The 21,775-nt window shown below is 30.3% G+C and overlaps 2 protein-coding genes and 1 long non-coding RNA gene across 23 annotated transcripts in view; 2 read left to right on the forward strand and 1 right to left on the reverse strand.

Annotated features, from left to right (window-relative positions):
* Positions 1–8,768, reverse strand: part of LOC134707323 (dynamin-1-like) — a 50,612-nt gene extending 41,844 nt beyond the window's left edge. For 9 of the 21 annotated variants that reach the window (XM_063566982.1, XM_063566978.1, XM_063566983.1 and 6 more), the window contains exons 1-3: positions 8,528–8,768; positions 1,100–1,173; positions 296–445 (exon numbers count right to left, since the gene is read on the reverse strand). In XM_063566982.1, coding sequence (XP_063423052.1) covers positions 296–445; positions 1,100–1,173; positions 8,528–8,691 — 388 coding nt within the window. In that variant the 5' untranslated portion in view covers positions 8,692–8,768. The remainder of the gene's footprint in view (positions 1–295; positions 446–1,099; positions 1,174–8,527) is intronic. The other 12 variants (XM_063566973.1, XM_063566989.1, XM_063566991.1 and 9 more) reach the window with 2 other exon arrangements.
* Positions 1–21,775, forward strand: part of LOC134705788 (uncharacterized) — a 474,551-nt gene that overhangs the window by 323,474 nt on the left and 129,302 nt on the right. The window lies entirely within an intron of this gene.
* LOC134705159 (uncharacterized) lies at positions 13,044–14,645 on the forward strand. The gene is made up of 3 exons (XR_010105494.1): positions 13,044–13,087; positions 13,488–13,684; positions 14,597–14,645. It is a non-coding gene; the product is annotated as an uncharacterized LOC134705159 (long non-coding RNA).

Genomic DNA, 21,775 nt, shown 5'->3' on the forward strand with positions numbered 1-21,775 from the left:
ATTTGTAAAGGGGCATAAATCTTAAACAGTGAAAGTGATGCCACCAAAATTCAAATTTAATCTGAATTTTGTATTTTTAAGCTTTGTGAACAAGATTCATAACATTTGGTTGAGGCAAACTAAAGTTAGAGAACAGAAACCAATTTCTGGACGTACAGATGTGCTGACAGACAAGGGTTAAACTGAATGCCCCTTCGCTAAGACAGGGGCATAACAACTGAGATATTAAGTATTAAATTGCTTAACCAATTAATCATAATAATTTTCGATTTCTTTCTATAATACCAAGTCTTACCATTAGGGGAGTAAACCCTAAGATTAATAGGTATATTAGAGATGCCTTTGTTTCCACCGGTAACACGATCTGTTTCCATTTCAATCTCCTTCCGAACTTGATCAAAATCGGAATAATATTTGTTTTTCTGGTGCAAGAATTCTGCATATTCTGTAAAAATAAAAATAATAACTTTATTTTACATGATGACAAAAATAAATCTCCTAGACGATTTTGCACTGAACTAATCAATGTATGAATATTAAGGTGACTACCGGATAAAAGGCATAAATATACCAGAACAATTATTATGACGATTTACCGGTAATGGAGTATAAATTTTTACTAATATAAATAGGAAGACATCTTGATTTTTTTTTTTTTTGTTGATCAAGGAAGCAAATAAACAAAGACAAGTTTAATCGAAATAAATCAGAGGTCTATTTAACATGATTAAGAAAACAGTGATCTTTAATGACACAAATTACATTGTTATGTAAACCAAATGTCTTCCTTTTATTCTGCTATTTCCTTCTACATCATGTGCATGTATTGGCAAAAATCTTATTAAAATATATTTTCCTTGTATTTTCAAAGTAACAATACATATATTTGAAATATTTATTCTTTGGTGTATTAAATTGAACAATAAACTATTTGATTCAATTAGACTTGTAGACTAGTTCCCAGTTCTGCTTTATCTGTATTGTACATTGTAACAGCGTAAGAATTATTTATCATTTTTAAACCATCTTCTACTGCTGTAACTCACAATTCACCATGGAAATATAGGTTGGGGAAAACTAAAGATGTTTTAAAACATACCAGCTTTAGAATTTATTAACTGTAGAACTAAAGGTCGTCTTGTTACTATACCACTTCCTCTGGGTAAAAAATCTCTGAAAAAAAATATTATAAGTAAATTAATAGCCATTCCAACAAACAATCACAAAAAATTAATAGGCAAATGTGGTACAATGACAGTCTTAACATTCAACATAAACATTCTACTGATCACAGTGGTGACTATGGTCAGTGCATATAATATGGAGTTATTTTTTTTAATATACTTGTTGGATTTAAGGACATTTATTAATACATTTCTTCATTTTGTTCTCAATCAGAAATTCCCAAAGTCTGATTTCTAAGAATAATGTGTGGTCCTGACATACAGATGTTTAAAGTTGGTTGAATATTTTGATGGAATGTGAACGGAGGACGTCCGGTAAGACCCCCTTTTGGCCCAAAAAAATATAACAGTTTTACAAAATTGTTAAAATATAAACTTTTAGTTATTTATGGGACAGTTGAATGCTTCTGCTACATAATTATGGGCTGTTTTGACAATACAATGCACATATATCGGGTTGTAGCACCATTAAGTCATGCTAAATTACTGAAATCTTCAAAATTTTATCATTTTAGTTAAATTTTAGACGGTTTCCGTGTAAAACGAAAGTGGCCGCATTCGTGTTCATCCTTAATATTGAAATGTTAGTTGTATTTTATGATGATACATAACATATATAAAGGTTGTGGATGAACACGGATGCGGCTTACATTTTTGACAAAAACCAACTGAAAAGTGACGTTTTTTGGCATATTTGAGAGATTTTTCATATTTGAGCTTGAATCTGATCGTTTTTAATGACTTAATCAGTTAAAATCTTTCACATAAACTAATTGAATCAAGTGAAATAGACACTTAAGTGTTTAAAAAGTGGTCAAAATCTTTCGTCAGATGAAACTGAAATTTGAGGCCAAAATGAGTCCTTACCGGACCTACCCCTTTTGTGTTTTGACATCATTTTTTAGCACCGCATCTACATGATTTAGTCTGTTCCGTGGCAGCCAGTTTTTATTGTCAGAAAAAGCCGGAGTGGCCGGAGAAAACCACTGACCTAAGATAAGAAAACTGACAATCCTGGTCAATTAAGATTGCAGTCGAGTGCAAACGCACGAGTGGGGTTCGAACTCACAACCTGAGTGTTGACAGGCTATTGATTACAGAAGAAACTACTTAGACCACTCAGCCACCAAGGCCCTGTAGAAAGCTAAAAGATTCACCCGTTATTACCCAAAAATCTGATACTGTGCATTAGGAGAATGCAATTCTCTTTGCATGATAAAGAACCAGTGCAACAACTATTTCACATATATTTTTGGGATCATGTCAAATACATGTATAGTCATATGGGGCCTTTTCAATGAAAATATTGTCACTAATTAACATGTCTACCGAGGGATCTACATTCAAGTTGAACCACTTTGCAAAATCTACCAAATTTTATCAATTTTTTAAGGCCACCCTTAAAAAAATTGATGATGTTGCCTACTCATGGTTTCACATGTGGGATTGGATGGGTAGAAGGTAAGGATTTTTTATGCAAACATCATTTAGTTACATAAATTGTGTGTTTATACACAAGAAAACAATGTTAGAGTACAGGAAAATATCTGTAAAAAAAAATTTAGAAATGATTCTTTCAAAAAAAATTCAGGTAGGCTGCATTTTAGGTGGGTAGAAAGGCGACTTCAACATGTTCAAACAATCAAAATATAATTTTTGACCTAATTGTGTTTTAAACTGTCAACTGAATATAAACATGATAAATGTACATGTGTAAACACAAATAGTTGCTATTTAAGCATAATTAAAGTTAGGCAAACAGCAATCAATCAATATCATAATGCCTCAAGTAACCTTAAAAAAAATGTTGAAAGAACTAATATTGAAACTAAAGAAGCCTTTTTAACTTTAACTAACATTTCCATTATTTCGATGGGTAGAAATTGATTAATGTTAGTTAAGGCCGTAGTTTGTTTTTTTTTAGTTTTACGAACCCTCCTACCCTAATTTTTGCCAAATAGGAAAAAAAAAAAAATTAAAAATGTTGATTTTTTTTTTTTCTCTCCTCCGACCCAGTGGTTTTTTTTTTTATGCAAAAAAAAAAAATTTTTAGTACATAACTGCATGAAAGAATCTAAATTTATGCTCTTGGTGATTTAGTAAGTTTTTGCACATTGATTTTCAATTCAAACCTTGTCAAGAAAAAAAAATAGTTGTTACACTAGTAGAAAATCTCCTGGTGAAATAAAAAAAAAATTATTTGATATTGACGGTTGGTATTAAAAAAAAATCAGCAGCAGCAGCAGTTTTTTTTTTCTTTTTTTTTCGTCCTCCTACCCATTGGTTTTGTCAAAAAATTTCGCAAAACTAAAAATATAATAACTATGGCCTAAACCTATATATTATCTCTTTCAACCTATCTAATTATCAAAAAATAAAAATTGATAGAAAAAATTTTGGTTAATATAACTCCTTGTTCTTTTGTTGTTCAAGAAGTTACGGATAATCAACCAATTGATTTTTCTCAATATTAAACCATTTTAAATCAATTATTATTGATGAAAATCCGCAATACCGAAAAAAAATTGGAAGATGAATCTTGATTATTAGTTTTCTTTCTCAATCAGTTCCACGACTTCTAATTATCTGTTGGAGCCGCTGATGTTCCTCGCAACAGTATCCTATAGATTTTTGTTGTTGTCTTTGAAAGTTTTAGTCGTGATTGAAAAGTTTTTATAGCTCTCCTGATCAATAGGATATGTTGTAACTGGAATAAATATTTACCGTATTGATATTTCAGTAACTGTCAATCAATACTGAAACTGGTACCATTATCATAGGGAAACAGATAGATTGGTTTGATTTTCTTGTTTGTCCAGAACCTTTTCATTATTCATACGTAACGGACATTATGGATTTACGATTTGTTTCACTTTATGTCTAAGTGGTAGCAAGTAGAAAATTTTTCACCATTCAAATCATGTATCAAGTTTAAATCTTTGGATATATTGTCTATAATAAATAACAGTAGTTTCCTCATATTCAAATACAACTAAGTTGAATTTCCAATTTGATAGTAAAAGATTTTGTAATGAAAATATCATGATTACATGTACATTTTTGTATGTACGTACCATGAACATGATAGAATGATAAAATCTTTGAAATCTTTTAAAATTATATTGATGATAATGCCAATATACACATGATATATGTACTGAGGCTCCAACACACAGCTAGGCACTTGTTCCATGGGAACATGCAGTATACCCTGGACAGAAACAAGAGCCAGTGCAAATATACGTTGACCAATGTTGATAGTGGGTCTTCCCATGGATAGAAATAAGTGCCTGTGCTTCAACATGGTCAAATCTGTGCCCTTTGAGTACTTGAAAGGAGACCAAGATGCAACCTGACATATCTCAGTCCCTTTTGAAATGTTCAAACAAAAATTTGAACTATCTAGTTTACTTAAAAGTAATCAAATGACATGATTATTGATGATGAAGTTTTTAAACATGACTTTGTGACCTAAGGGGGTTGACCTTATGAAGCCCTAGTTACTTACATCATTTAATGTTAAGAAACAAAATTATTGATTGTCATTTTTGGGTCAAATGTTATAGCCTTTATACTATCATTCAATAATCAAGCTACAATGAAAGGGGTAAAACAAAGGAATCTTACATATATTTTTCTTTGACAGACTTTGAGGCATTGATCAAAAATGGGGGAAAAAAAACAATCTAGAAAAAAATCTGCTGCCAGGACATCCATTTGCCATTAATAAAAGCCCTATAGTTTGTATCTTTGCAATATTATCCACTTAGAAGTAACTTAATCATGCTAATGGCTTGCCCTGTATTTACCGATAATTGATACATAAGCCAGAGGGAAAAAGGAAAACATATATCATGTATTGATACGACTACATACATGTTTTATCTGGTAACAACTCTAAATGTACACCAATAATTGCAGGAAGACATTTTTTTTTTTTAATTCATTTACAATGATTCAAGGAACCAGCTGCCATGAACTTTTAAGAGAAAATAAAATTCCAAAAGTAAATTTTTTAAGTTTAAATTTCAGGCTAATGAAGGATAAAAGATGGTTAATATTTTTTTCAGATCTTACATCAAATGAATACTTAAGATATTTAAGATAAAACTTACCAAAATGCTTCACTTACTCAAGTTACTGGAACATTTAGATATCATAATTACCATTAGTTTAAAGGTCAATGAATGACATAACTGGGGTCAAAATAAATCAGCAATGGTTAGACATGTTAGAGGCACAACTTTTCCTTATAAGAAGTCACTAGTTAAATATTGCAAGCTTATAGCAGTCTGTATGTTGAATTTAATTCTAGCTTAAAAAAAGCTATTGAGGTTATATTTTGCACATTTGTACATGTAGCTATATATATAGACAAACCATGTACATGTACACATTAGTTAAATATCCTCAATTTTAGAAAAAAACACATTTAGTCCAATAAAACTGAAATTTGTTGAAAATATTAAAGAAAGCTAAATTTTTAGTTATGATAAATACCAGTCTTCATGGTCTTGGTTATATTTATATCCATTTAAGTATTGTGCAATAAAAGTCCCAGCGAGAAAACATTTCAGGTGGACATGATCATGATGATACACAATAGACCAGAAATGGCAATTTACGTCAACTATAAAAATGCTGATGAGCAACATTTCACAATTAGGAAACCAAATCCATTAACAAAATACACTAAAAACAATCAAAATCATGAAAATGTGCATGCTTTAGACAGTTTCAAATATATATCTAAATGATATTCTTACTTTCCTACAAAATTTTCCAGTACACTACTCTTTCCTGCACTTTGACATCCTACGACGGCAAACTGAGGTAAATCAAATGATAATGGTGTTCCCAAAGTAGTAAAAGCATCCTGCAACTTATTCACAATGGGAATAAGCTGCTCCATGCCAATATTTCCTGCCATTTTTTTTTATACTGTGGCTTCTTTTCTTCTGAAGAATTAACTTCAGGATAGGCAAGGGACTAGATGTCAGACCAATATTCAAAATTATATTTGATAAACTCTACTGACTTAATAATACTCAAATGATTATATGAATCATTTGAAGAAGTCATTTCTTAAATATTACTAACAAATGTAATTCATTGTTAATAAAAAATATTGTATGTCTAATATTTAAATATGAGTTCATATATGAGGTTGCTCTATTTTTAGCTTTTAAAAACCATTGACACATTTATAATTAACTTGCAGAAATTACATTATGTTCCGACTGATTATTTTTTTGGTGTTATACCAATTCCATTTATAATTTTAAATACCTTGGTCCTGCTTGGATGATAATCATCTGTCCTGATGAAAATATTATATATGGAGATAGACAAAACCCCAACAAAACAGAAAGGAATTTAAAATTAGAACATTGTGATAACATGCATGTACATTCAATTAACAATGATAAATACATGTATTCTGTCTGTATGAGAAAAATAGCATAAAAAATTACAGGTCTAATTTTAAGTCTTCTTTTCAAATCTGTATTGTTTTCCTTTAATAATTCAACCTTTGTTTCTATAAGATAATTCATCTGGCAAAGTCTTAACTCTCTTGACCACAGACCTGACAGACCAGACACATGTTTGATGACACTGTGTCATACAATGTACACATACATTGTATATATCTAAATTGTAGCTACATGTACATGGATCATCAAATCATCTCAAACCAAATTGTTTCAAAGCTTTTCGATTAATTAACCAGAATCATTACATTAGAACTCAGTTCTTTTATTTTTACATATAATACTAATATTTGCTGCTGTTTTCGTTTTACTTTCTGTGCTTTTTTAATATCTTGGAGAAATGAGGGCTCTCAGAGCAAATGCAATATAAATTCAGTTATAAATCAATATTTCCAAGGTTTAAAAATTACAGATCATCACCTTTTAACGAAATTGTCAAAACGGTCAAAGACATTGCAAATATAGACCTACATCAACCTATATGCTTAAGTTTCATAAAATTCTGGCAAGATTTTTACACTGAAAAGTAATGAGTCAATTATCCATTTATTTAACTTTTCAAAGGGACATAAATCTTTTAAAAAGAATAAATTGGCACTGAATTTAATCATAGCACTCATCCAAGTCATTGCTGATTTAAACCTATATTTAATTTAATATAATTATGATATGTTTCATGAAAATCTGGCAAGAATTGAACACATGAGAGCACAAATATTTAATTTTCCATATAATTATTTTTTCCAAGAAGAATTACTCATTTGTACAAGACTTTACTAATATAAACCTACAATGTATGATATAAGTATTATAAAACTCTGGCAAGAATTGTAGATGTGAGATTGCAACAGACAAAGGTTCAGACATTTGAACAGATGGAAACCTGGTGTTTCTATATCCTCTGCAGCATACATGTATGTTACACAGGGGACAAAAAATGCACATATTATAGATGAATTAAATATCTATATTTTTATGCACTCTTACTTCCTGATCTTCATATCTTTATATAACCTTTATGGTAAGTAGAAAATGTTTCTACACTTTTAAAAATAATTTCTCACTATCTCCAATTTAAAGTACATGTATGCTTCAGAGGATGCTGGGTACAGGTTATTGGTGACTGGTTTTGACAATTTGAAATGTACTTATACATGTAGATTATTGTTGATCATCTAAACGAGATTGGTTTTCTCCCTTGAGTGGTACAGCGAAAGTGAGAAAAGCAAATGAGTTGAGATGACCAATCTGTTTATCGCTATTTTATCTATGAAGACGTTGTCAATTGCATGCTTATTTCATAACCAACGCCAAGACGTACATGAAGTACCCCCTTAGTTTCTAGCGATAATTTTCATATCACTCAACTCAGCTAAGAAAGGAAATTATCAGTCAGCAAGATCAAAGGAAAATTTCGTAAAATAGCCATAATGTGAAATATATAAATATGTACCTAAGGTACAGAGTTGTCATACCCTACAGAACAACAAATAGACCATTTCAGATTATTTTATATATTCAGATCATTTGGTTTCACTTTGTAGTGTGTTATTAGATCACAAGAAGCTAAAAATGGTTAGAAAATATTCTTAAAATTATTTAAGGTTATGTGTATTCATTTTAGATTATTTTACATGAAAAGAGTGAAAGGTAAACAAATAATTTATATCCCGATTTACGCCCCCATGTTGTCTGAGCCTTTCTGTATGTTTAATTATTAAATGCTTGCGTAATTCGTTTGGTAGGAAAATAGACAGATGGTATAAGTTATATTCATAATGTGTATTGCTGACAAAAGCCTGTCATTACCATTGACAGCAACCTCTAATCAATTGATGATTGATATCTTACTTTCCTACGAAATTTTCCAGTACACTACTTTTTCCTGCACTTTGACTTCCTACTACAGCAATTTGAGGTAAATCTAAAGATAGTGGTGTTCCTAGAGATGAAAAGGCATCCTGCAGCTTATTCACAATGGGAATAAGCTGCTCCATGCCAACATTTCCTGACATTTTCGTTACTTCCGTCTGTCTTTCACTCCAAATAGTTACTTCATGGCGGACAAATGATTATGCGAAGGCCGCTTATATCATTTCATAATAATAACAGATAAGCTCCACTGATATCATGAATCAAAAGGATGCCTGAAGCGCTTTGAATAATTTTACTTCATTACGTTGAAAATGTTTAACTTGTGTATATATTTTTTTAATTGAAATACATTTTTTTTCTTATTTGAAAATGTCAAGGGAGGCTACTCTATTTCAAAACTGTTTCCTAAAAACGATGACACATTTACACACGGATATTACCTGAATTATTACTCATATATTATTTTTATTTACACGATATGTGGAAATATAAATGTTTTCATTTTGGATATTATCCACTTAATACCATATTTGGTTATAGCAATACAGACACAAAACAAACAGAAACTGAACATAAAAATGGAACTTGGCCTTTCATCTAAAATTTTATATTTTCTATCTTTTTTAAAGCTTGGTATTATGGCAAGCCAAAGTGGACAAAAAGAGCTATTTTCTAATATTAGAAAATCATTTTCTAATATAAGAAAATCATTTTCTAATATTAGAAAATCATTTTCTAATTTTCTAATATTAAAAAATCATTTTCTAATATTAAAAAAGAAAAAGTCTATTTATTAATATTAGAAAATGATTTTCTAATATTAGAAAATGATTTCTTAATATTAGAAAATCCTTTTTTAATATTAGAAAATTATTTTCTAATATTAGAAAATCATTTTTTAATAATAAATATTAGAAATTCATTTTCTAATAATAGAAAATCATTTTTTAATATTAGAAATTCATTTTCTAATATTAGAAAATCAAAAGTAATTTCTTATATTAGAAATTCATTTTCTTATATTAATAAATGATTTTTTAATATTAGAAATTCATTTTTTAATATTAGAAATTCATTTTTTAATATTAGAAAATCATTTTCTAATATTAGAAAATCATTTTTTAATATTAGGAATTCATTTTCTAATATTAGAAAATCAAAAGTAATTTCTTATATTAGAAATTCATTTTCTAATATTAATAAATCATTTCCTAATAATAAAAAATCATTTTCTAATATTAGAAAATCATTTTCTAATATTAGAAAATCATTTTCTAATATTAGAAAATCATTTTTTAATATTAGGAATTCATTTTCTAATATTAGAAAATCAAAAGTAATTTCTTATATTAGAAATTCATTTTCTAATATTAATAAATCATTTCCTAATATTAAAAAATCATTTTCTAATATTAGAAAATCATTTTCTAATATTAGAAAATCATTTTCTAATATTAGAAAATCATTTCTAATATTAGAAAATCATTTCTAATATTAGAAAATCATTTTCTAATATTAAAAAATAAGGTACTTTTTAATATTAGAAAATGATTTTCTAATATTAAAAAATGGTTTTCTAATATTAAAAAATGATTTTCTAATATTAAAAAAGGATTTTCTAATATTAAAAAAGGATTTTCTAATATTAAGAAATGATTTTTTAATATTAGAAAATGATTTTCTAATATTAGAAAATACCTTATTTTTTAATATTAGAAAATGATTTTCTAATATTAAAAAATGATTTTCTAATATTAGAAAAATGATTTTTTAATATTAGAAAATGATTTTTTAATATTAGGAATGATTTTTTAATATTAGAAAATAGCTCTTTTTGTACACTTCGGCTTGCCATATGGTATACTGTATTGGACATCTTTCAGACTGAGTTTCTATTAAATTTCAATAATCGCTCATTGCTAATTTTTGTCAACATCTTTCTTGTTTCTTAGTTAGGTGAGATATGAAGAAGAATCCATTTGGTTATTTATAATCATATCTAAAAGAGATTTACTGACTTAGGAGCTACCACTTTGATGTGGGGGGGGGGGGGGGGGGGGGGGGGGGTTAGGATGAAATTTGAAAAGAAAAGGCAGGACAGGATTTTGAGTTACAAAAAAAGGCAGGATAAGTAACTTGACAAAAAAAAAAGTCAGGATGTCAATTATTGTAAAAAAAAGTCAGGATAAGCTAAGAAAAAAAAGGCAGGACCGAATAGACTGAAAAATAAAAAGGCAGGACAGAGATTTCAAATAAAAAAAAGGCAGGACACAATTGTTCATCCTAGCACCCCCCCCCCCCCCCCCCCAATAAAAATCAAATGGTAGCTCCCTTATTATTTATCATCAGGTTCTCAAAGTTACTGCACAGTAAGAGATATGTACATGTACATGTATATAATGTTTTGTTCTTTCATTGGTTTTTTTTTTATGATGTATTGTACAATTATTATGTTGATTTATGTATGCCTTCAATCCCATTAGGGTAGAAATGTGCATTTATTGAATAAACTATAAAATATTTTAACAATAAGAGTTCGGTAATGTATGACGACCCCTATTTAAGGCTGTAATTCCGACTGTCATTAAATTTTTAGATTAATCACGGTATTGGTGATAGAAAAGTTTAAACTTACTTAACTTGCCGATGAAAACAAGCTTGATTTCAAAATTGACCTAATTTACACTTGACATTAAAAAAAGTTTGCAATCAGCATTTTTTTGTTTGTTATTCCTATTATCCTTCTTAAAATTACGCAATATTTTGTTTTGGATACAATAACTGTATTATTATCTGCATATATATAATGAATACATTTTGCTTTGCACTTCTCCGTCAGAAAAGATTCCAGGTCACCAAGAAAAGAAAATACCAAAAAGGAGATATAAATTAGCGCGTCTCCAACTTACTATGGTACAGTAAAAAATGGAACTCAACAGGATCAAGAATTTTCCGAGTGCAAATTGGAAAACCGATATCTGCTACTGAATATCTGTTAAACTGTAGCAACCCTCTATCAAGAAAATCACGATAGGAAATGCAAGCACGGGGAACATCGTAACAATTGGGATGATATATAGGGGTATATACCCCGTATGCATGTGCTGCTGGAATGTTGCTACTTTAAAATGAAAAGTTCACAATCGGAAAGCTGAAATCATCTTATTAGTCGTAAAGTTTCTTTTTTTGGTTTGACCCTCATTGTCAACCGTCTGTGGTTTATTTTATATATATATTGCGTTGTGCCATTTTTCGGAAGTACGCTTAGAACAATACAAAGAACGTCACAGTAACACCACTGGTAACGCCTTCGACGTCGTTGTAAAAGATCGTTACAAATTGACAAACGTATCGTTGTATTTTTTTATCAAGATTTTACAGATATACAGATTTTTACTGAATTTTACAGATAATTGAAATGGAGGTAGGTAACTGAACTAAACTAAACTCTATTTTAAATAGGTATTGTCAAACTTATGAAGTACTGTAATAGTATGGTTTCAGGAGAGGCATACACTTAACATCATGGACAAACTTGACTGGCGTTAACCGCAGTAAAAAAAAATCCAAAATCTATATTTACAATAATATTTATTGCGTAAGACTCAATTGCATTGATGAATATAAATGTATGTGAAGCATTGAAGAAAAAAATATTAACTAATGTTAGATATGTATCTAATTATTTTAATAAATCGTAAGACAAAAAGCCAAGCCATGATTGATGTTTTTAAAGAAGAATCTTAGCCTATTTTTCCTTGTCATTTTAGATGGTTGACCTCAACTTTAACAATTTTACCCACGAGGGTTTAGAAGTAGAGAAGAAAAAGCTCATTGTTGAGCTTAAGGAGGAGTCTATTTCTAAAGATGGAATGGAATTTTGGACTAAGGCGAAGAAAATTCAAGAACAATATGAAGATCCATATAGAAGATCAGGTTTGTAAATTTGAATAATAATATTTAGAATTGACCTGGTAACGTACACAAAGGCCTTCAATGCAATCTTCAATTACAGAAAGAACATTGCGAAAGATTTTTGTTTATATATACATCTATATAGTTACGGAACTGTAGCTACTATAGCTTACGATTATTTGCGTACCATACATGTATATAAAAATCCGTAGCTCTATGGTCCGCAAGTATGACCTAGGATCTAAGGTTCAGCTTCTAATATCAGTGCTGTTTATGAAGTAAATTGACAGAATGTTTACCTTAACTGATTAAAGATATGATAGACATTGTCGAAAAACGATTTTATTTATACATTTAATTCTTTAATTAGTGAACACAAATGTATTAAAAAATAAAAAATGCAATTATTATCATTTTGTCGGATTTTGAATAATGGATGAGTAATGAATACTTCTTGTCTGTTTTCTTGCAGAATATACATCCAGGAAGTTGTTTACGCAGTTCAAAAAAGAGGCAGAGACAGAGTCTGAGTTACAGTTCTGGACAAAACTTGAACAAATGCGAGGTGCATACAGGTATCCAGGTATCCCGAGGATGAAGGCTTAATCTGTGAAGCTATAGGTTTGTTGAAATGATTACTTTTATTAATGAAATTAATTTAATCGAATGCATTACGCGGGAAAAAGATATCTCTACACAAAGAAACACAATATGCAGTTAAAAGAAACACCCATTTTCATTCTTAATTTTATTTTACCTTGAATCAGGAACATTGGTCAAAGCATACCAAACATCTGCTTAAAGTTGCGAAATTCTTGGTTATAATGTAGTTACTTATCTTACTGTACTGTCTTAGCATTTTTTTTATTTTATTTAGCAAACTCTATTTAATTAGCTTTGTAAACGAGAAAATAAAATAAACAGGCACTCACAGTTCTACCTATTTTTCCTTTGCATGTGACAAAGACAAATGCAAATAAATATCAGTTCCTTTCAATTTTTTTTTATATATAAATATTAGACGAAGAAGCGGAGGACGAAGCCGATATCGTTCAAACTGGAACCAATCTGAACAGTTAGATATAAGCAATAGTCAAGACGAAGCCGGAAACAAACAAGATAACTTTAATAAGGAACAAGACGAAACAGAACAAGATGTTCAGAACAAACTAGCAGAGACAACAACTAAAGACCATGACATTTCACAGAAAACTGTTGGTAAGTTTTGAATAGCATATTCCGCTAACTACATGGGGTACCACGATTTCCCGAGACATAGAAGAACAACGTAATATCCCAAAACAAACGGGAATATTTCGAAAACAAGATATTTAATGCTGTTAAATACTGCTTAAATTAGTGAAACAGTTTGTTTTGACGATATAATATCATGTATTTCTAGGGAAATCGTGGTACCGGACTCCATTAACATTACGCAATATGTGTTCATGTCAAAATTTTACTATTATTAATTTTTAGTGTAGCCATTAATACTCAGTTACTTTACTCCAACGGAAAAGAGCAAATCTGATAGGTATGGATTATCGGTTTTTTTACACATTGGTATCGTTAAATATCAGCCGCGAGCCACAATGTGAACCTTTTTGGCGAGTGAGCGCAGCGAACGAGCTAAAAAGTTTCACATTGTGTCGAGCGGTTGATATTTTACGATATCTATACGAAGAAAACCCGATTATCTTTTTATTGTTCTATTACTGGTCTTTTCTTTCTCCCTAAGACAGTTTTACTCTTGACGAAAAATCAAGCTTGATAATGTCTCCTCTCGCATTTTGTAAAATCAGACTGCAAATATTCAAACATTAATTAGTAAATGTTACCGTATGCGTTTAACCTTAGACAACAATACATGTAGCTATCAGAGTCAACAATTATATAGTGCCTGTATGATTAACAAAACCAAGTTCTCTAGAAAATAATACATGGCCAAGTGAATGATTTCATATCAAGTTTATACATATAAGCACAATATACTTTAATATATATTTCCATATGCATCGGTGTGTATCATGGTTTTACTGTTGTTATCGAGGTATGCAGGTTTTTTTTCCTTAAATGTTATCGTGCAATTTGAAAAATATGATAATTATAAACAATGTCCTATATTTGCAGAGCCTTCCTCTCTCATGTCTCTTGCTCAGATCTATCAAAAGGAAGATCCAATCAAAAGGTATAACAAAAATATGAACAAATGTCAATAATAGAGGTGAAATGATTTATATATATATACGTCTTCCCATTATTTTATATGAAAACTAGAAGATGTGGTATCATCTATGATTGCCAATAAGACAACTATATATTAGGATCAACATTTAATTGTGTGAATAATTACCAGTCACCTTTTGACCTTTAATAATGAATCCCATACCAACTTCAAAGCGCGCTGTCAATGTCATTCAAGGGCACGGGATTACAAAATGTGAGATAATTTAAAAGAAAAAAACCTTGACGGTCTGACTTATACTATAACATGAAATAAAACGAAACACAAATTAAAAAGCAGACATCAACAAACGACAACCACTGGCTAGTAGGCTCATGGTTAGTTACAGGTTCAATGCGGTGTTGAACATGTATGTGAGCACGCAACCCTCCACTACATTAAAAATATACTCTTGTGCAGCAGCACTTATTTCAAGGGGCCATTTTAAAGCTTTAGTGAATCCTGAAATGAAAATTGAATACAGTTTTATTGGCTAAACACACGTGTATAGTGCATTGGGTTTCTTTTCAGATGAACGAAAAAAGGCAAAGAAATCAACTTTAAGTGACTTCATGAGATCTCTGACGTCATGTTTCTGGAAACCAAAAAAAGTAGAAGAAAAATAGATAGCTGATTTGATTTGTGGTCGTTTAAATTATGTATATATTATATTTTCTTATTAAATTATTATTTTATTATAAATCGTTTTTTGTTTTTTAATTGAATATATAACAAAGTTAATTGACATACCAATTGAAAACATTGTAGATGTACTATAAACTTGAATTAGTCTCTTTGTATTATTAATATTACCGTATCTTAACATTATCAACTTCTCTAAGTCGTATACATTTGACGAGGTAGGGGTTTATTCATTACTATATGTCCTATATGGCACGCCTTAACTACTTTTATTAAATAATCTTAGATTATCTCAAATAAACTAGGATTATCTCATCATAATTCAAATTCGAGAAAATCCTGAATTATCTCTGAAATACAAAAAATAAATATAAGAAACACTATAATTAAATAAGCAAATCGATGCCAGCCAGAGGCAGACATGTACAGCTTACAATTCTTCGAATTCCATACAACAAATAAAGTTGACCTATTGCTTATGGTTTAAGAAAAAGAGACCAAAACACACACATTAACGCTGAGTATTGAACCGTGAAAATGAGGTCAAGGTCAAATAAAAACTGCAACTGACTTATAATCATAAAATATTCTCATATAACAAATAAAGATGATCAAAACCCCAAAAACTTAACTTTGACCACTGAACCATGAAAATGAGGTCAAGGTCAGATGACACCTACCAGCTAGACATGTACACCTTACCGTGAATCATTCCATACACCAACTATAATAGACCTATTGTATACAGTATAAGCAAAACAGATCAAACACAAAAAACTTAACTATAACCACTGAACCATGAACATGAGGTCAAGGTCATATGACAACTGCCAGCTAGACATGAACACCTTACAATCATTCCGTACACCAAATATAGTAGACCTATCGCATACAGTATGAGAAAAGCAGACCAAAACACAAAAACTGCCAGCTAGACATGTACACCTAACAATCCTTCCATACACCGAATATACTACTCCTATTACATATGGTATCTTGACCACCAAAACATAACCTTGTTCACTGATCCATGAAATGAGGTCGAGGTCAAGTGAAAACTGTATGACGGACATGGGCATGATGACATTACAAGGTACGCACATACCATTACTTATAATAAGAGAAAAATAAACATTACAAAATTATTTTTTTTTCAAGTAGACACTGAACCATGAAAATGAGGCCAAGGACATTAGACATGTGACTGACGGAATCTTCGTAACATAAGGCCTCCATATACAAAGTATGAAGTATCCACCTGGTAAAATATAAAGCTTTTAAACGAAGTTAGCTAACGCCGCCGCCGCCGGATCACTATCCCTATGTCGAGCTTTCTGCGATAAAAGTCGCAGGCTCGACAAAAAAGAACAGTATTAGTTGAAACACTTTTCATCCTGAAATATTTACAATGAAGTTACATGTATGCCTTAAGTCATATAACTTAGAATTAAATATGAACAATTATATATAATCTGAATTAAGAAATATTTACAAAATTAATAATTGATAATCATAAATCATTATGAAAATAAGAAAAATATATAGTCAATTACAATTTGATTAAATTTGACAGATTGCTTAGTGAAACATATAAATTAGATCATTCATTATATACTGATGGACACAGATCTTGGCACAAATTTATCTCTAACTCTATTGAAAAATATAATTTAACAGACAATAATCTCAATTTAAAGAACTTAAAGGAAAATATTAATAACCAACATTCTAATAACACTTTGCATAATCTAGAAAAATTACGTTCAATTGAACAAGACAATAAATTACATTTCTATGCCAATATTTATTCAGAAGAATTTAAATTGCAAAATTATCTATCTTATAAATGTTCTCCTAATATAACAAGAAATCTTACAAAATTAAGAATTAGTTCCCACCCTCTTTTGATTGAGAAGGGTAGATATTTCAGACCAAAAATTAAGAGAGAAAACAGAATATGCTCTAACTGCAATCAAATAGAAGATGAAAAACATTTCCTTATTTATTGCAAAAAATTTGAAAATTATAGAAAACAACTATTTAATAAACTAAATTTTAATTCACAAGATCTGTGCCCTGAAAAAGTTATGGAAACCATTATTAGTTTACTTAACCCACAAAATATTGATGATACAAAAAATATATGCCATTACATACAATTATGCTTTGAATCTTTGTAATTTTATTCATTTAACCTTGATTTGATATTTTGTCATACATAATATATATTTATTCATGTGATGTAATATCATGTTAATGTGGGGGAAGACATCATTATACTTGTATTGATTTTCCTGATTTAATAAAAACTTGAAACTTGAAACTTGAAATTTTAATTAATATTTTTACCTAAGTTTACCTGTAAAATGAATGCGCGCAAATGTAATCAAAAGCTGCGCGCAAACGTAAAACAGTTTAATCCTCAAATGCGAACAAACGGATCATAAAAGCCTGAAGGAAAATGTACATAAAAGTCCTAATTGAAAACAACGTTTAAACCTATGATTGCGTTGGATAAAATCCGCAATTTTTATACGTGTGCATGTAAAACAAATTCTTTGTAGAGGGTCTAAATACAGCACAAATAACCATTTCCAAAAGACCCAAAAAAGTGAAAAAGTCTATTTTGACAAAACGCATTTGCCTAACAGGCCGAACAACTGATGTTCTTATACTCTGCTGACTGCCATTGGCGATTTCCAATAAGTTGAATGATCCCCAGATATAATAAATGAATCTTAATAATAATTTAATACCAAACGTAAAACAATAAAGTTGTAAAAAAGATGATATACCACAAACATGAGGTGCAAACAAATAATGTGTGCACCATATCCATATTTCGACAATAAATGTCTCCTCAGCGATCGAAACGGTATTTGAATGCCATTTACTGCTTAACTCTTCCAATAACCCAATATTATCAAGATTTCAAGTCGTGAAACAAAAAAAGGCTCATTGAGGAACATCTTTTAAACAGACAGCAGAAGCTTGTACCACGTCAAAAAATAAGAAAGGCAATTAAAAGGAAAGGACTGTACTGTGTGTTCCGACAGGAAAAAACGTCAGACAGAGAAGAGCAAGGACCAAGTGTTACGTTGCGCGAAGGGACTGCACAATTGTGTGTCTGTAGACTAGAATGTTAACTATTGAATTATGACTTTCTGATAATTGTTTTGTAAATTATGATATAAAAAAAAGATATTCATGTTAACACATGCATGAATTACGTTTCTTTTAATTTTAAACGACAATGTGTTTTGTCTCCCCTTTACCTATAGAACGATCATTTAGAACTCGGAGGAAGAAAGGCACAATATTAATTATCTTTCAAGCAACTTGAGTATTTTTTTTACATGGTTACATTTTCTTTCTGCTTAAAGACGATCAGCTGTTGGGCCCGAGTGCATAGAACATCTTAACTTAAGTGTTCCTTAAACTCATATTTCACTACGAATTTCCTTATAGTTAGGTATAATTCTTAAGTCGTATACATAAACCTACTAAAGTCTTCACTTGAGAATGTCAATACTTAAATTGGAACCTTGCTCTAATTATCATGATAGGTAGTAGCTCATGGTATGTACTCATCCTGTACAAGTTTATGATTTTTTTTTAATTATCATTGATTAATCAATACATACTTGCAATATATCAAGAACCGATTCTGTTAACATTTTGGATATAGTTTCTAAAACTGTTCGTAAAAATCGTTCTCATGGACGCAGAAAAAATCGCAATCAAAGAAAATTTCGGACCAACCATACAAATATTTCGGACCTAATTTCTATTTCAAAAAACAACGGCAGACATTATCTGTTAACCAAGCTTTGTTCTTTACCTATAAATAAATAAAATAAAATTTTAGAGGATTGCAACACAATTTCATATTACAGTCCTAATTATGAAATTGTCCAAATTATAATGGCATATTGTTATTCTAAACTGTTTCCAAAAATTGATCGCCCTGAAGATCATAAAAAACATTTTATTAAAATAAAGTATGTCAATAAAGGTTTTGATTTTGTAAATATTGCCGGTATTTTTAACGACCATTCTGTTAAAGACCACATTCCTGGATATTTTGATAATACTGAACTCCCTCTCATTTGTTATATTTACAAGAAATCTACCCGAAAATATGTGTTTAATTATAGCCAATTGTGTAAAGATGTAAATATCACTGAAAATACACCTATGTCGTGTAATTGCAGTAATTCAGAATACACCTATGGCCCAATTTCCCATGTTATAACAGGAGACCTTAACATCGTTCGCGACCGAGAGTTAAAATCATTCCTCAGTAAAGGACCTAAATATCGTCCCCCGTCAACTATTAACTGGAATGAGTGTCGTAATATCATCAACGACTCACTCCGTGCCTACTGTTTGAAATGGGTAAAACGGGAAAAAGCCGACAAAAAATCTTTGGACTCTTTTTTTATTTCAGTAATGAAGATAGTTGATATTCGAATACAACATTTTAAAGAACATTTTACTCTTAACAAAAACTATAAAAACCCTATTTCGCGTATCAAAAATAAACTAACAGAACTAGCCAAGGAATTTGTTGTTGTCCCGGCTGATAAAGCTGCTAATAATATCATTATTGTTTGACGTAAATTTTATATAGAGGTTCTGCAAAAGGAAATCACGAATTCACCAACATTCCAACTGACTTCATTTTCAGAAAACGACATCTGTAACAAACATAAACTTTTAGCTACTTCTTTACAAGCAGAACCAAACACAATGAAAGTCCCAACTATATATGTACTGGCTTCCGAAGCTGCACAAAAAACCTTACAAATATAGATTTATTTCATCTTCTAGCCATTGTTCAACTACTAAATTGTCTGTTTTACTTACTAGTACACTTGGTACAATAAAAAACCTGATAATAAATTTTTCAAATAAGGCCTTTGAAAATAGTGGAATTAATTACTTTTGTAGTGTCAAAAACTCGTTGGAAGTACTTGATAAATTGCATGCATATAATTTGGTGATTTTGAATCTGTTCAAAGTTTTGATTTTTCTACCCTATATACCACTTTGCCTCATATTCTTATTAACAAAAAATTCACATCCCTAATTAATTGGGCATTTAAAAAGTCGGAATGCGAGTACATATGTTCAAACTCTTTTAGATCATTTTTTAGTAGCAATAAACAAAAGAACTATGTCAATTGGACATGCTTTGATACTATTCATGCGCTTGAATTTTTACTTGATAACATTTTTGTTCGCTTTGGAGATTCCGTATATCGTCAAGTTATTGGAATTCCAATGGGGACTAACTGTGCACCACTTATTGCGGACCTGTTTTTGTATTGTTATGAGTTACAATTTATGACTAAAATTAGCAAAGACCCATCAAAACAACATTTGATACAAAAATTTAACAATACTTTTAGATATTTGGATGATATATTGGCTCTCAGATAAAAGAGATGATTTTTCATTTCCTATTGTTAATTATCCATTTTTAGATTGTGACGTTCCCTTGTCACCATCTTATGGTGTTTATATATCTCAACTTGTACGATTCTCTCGTGTATGTAACAACGTATTAGATTTTAGCGAGAGAAATTTATGTATTACTGAAAAATTATTACACCAGGGTTTTCGATATCACAAACTGGTCAAAACATTTACTAAATTTTATCACCGGTATAAGGAAATAATTCGTAAATATAACTCAACATGCAGACATCTTATACGTTCAGGTATTTCACATCCAAAATTTATGGAAATATTCTTTATAAAGCACAAAAATGTCAGTATTCTCCTCAGAAACTAACAAAACCTTTAAATAGACTTATTAAAAGGGGATATAGTTACGATACTGTTGTCAGGTCATTAAAGATTGCATATTTTGGCTTTAACATTGATTCACTGATAGGGTCTTTGCATCGGAACTAAACACATTTATTTCTAATAAAACAGTTGTTGGCATGACACGGGTTATGTTCTTCTCATATATGTTATGATAGTATGATACTAAACCCCAAACGGGAGGGATTGTACCTGATATTCATATGATGAAGACATAATCTTTCAATCAGTATAATTGAGGTCTGGAGCTGGCATGTCAGTTAACTGCTAGTAGTCTGTTGTTATTTATGTATTATTGTCATTTTATTTATTTACTTTTGTTACATCTTTTGACATCGGACTCGGACTTCTCTTGAACTGAATTTTAATGTGCGTATTGTTATTCTTTTACTTTTCTACATTGGCTAGAGGTATAGGGGGAGGGTTGAGATCTCATAAACATGTTTAACCCCGCCGCAATTTTGCGCCTGTCCCAAGTCAGGAGCCTCTGGCCTTTGTTAGTCTTGTATGATTTTAAATTTTAGTTTCTTGTGTATAATTCGGAGTTTAGTATGACGTCCATTATCAATGTACTATTATGCCTATTTTAGGGGCCAGCTGAAGGACAC

This window comes from Mytilus trossulus, chromosome 2 (genome assembly GCF_036588685.1).
Source record: "Mytilus trossulus isolate FHL-02 chromosome 2, PNRI_Mtr1.1.1.hap1, whole genome shotgun sequence".
Classification (NCBI taxonomy): Eukaryota; Metazoa; Mollusca; class Bivalvia; order Mytilida; family Mytilidae; genus Mytilus; species Mytilus trossulus.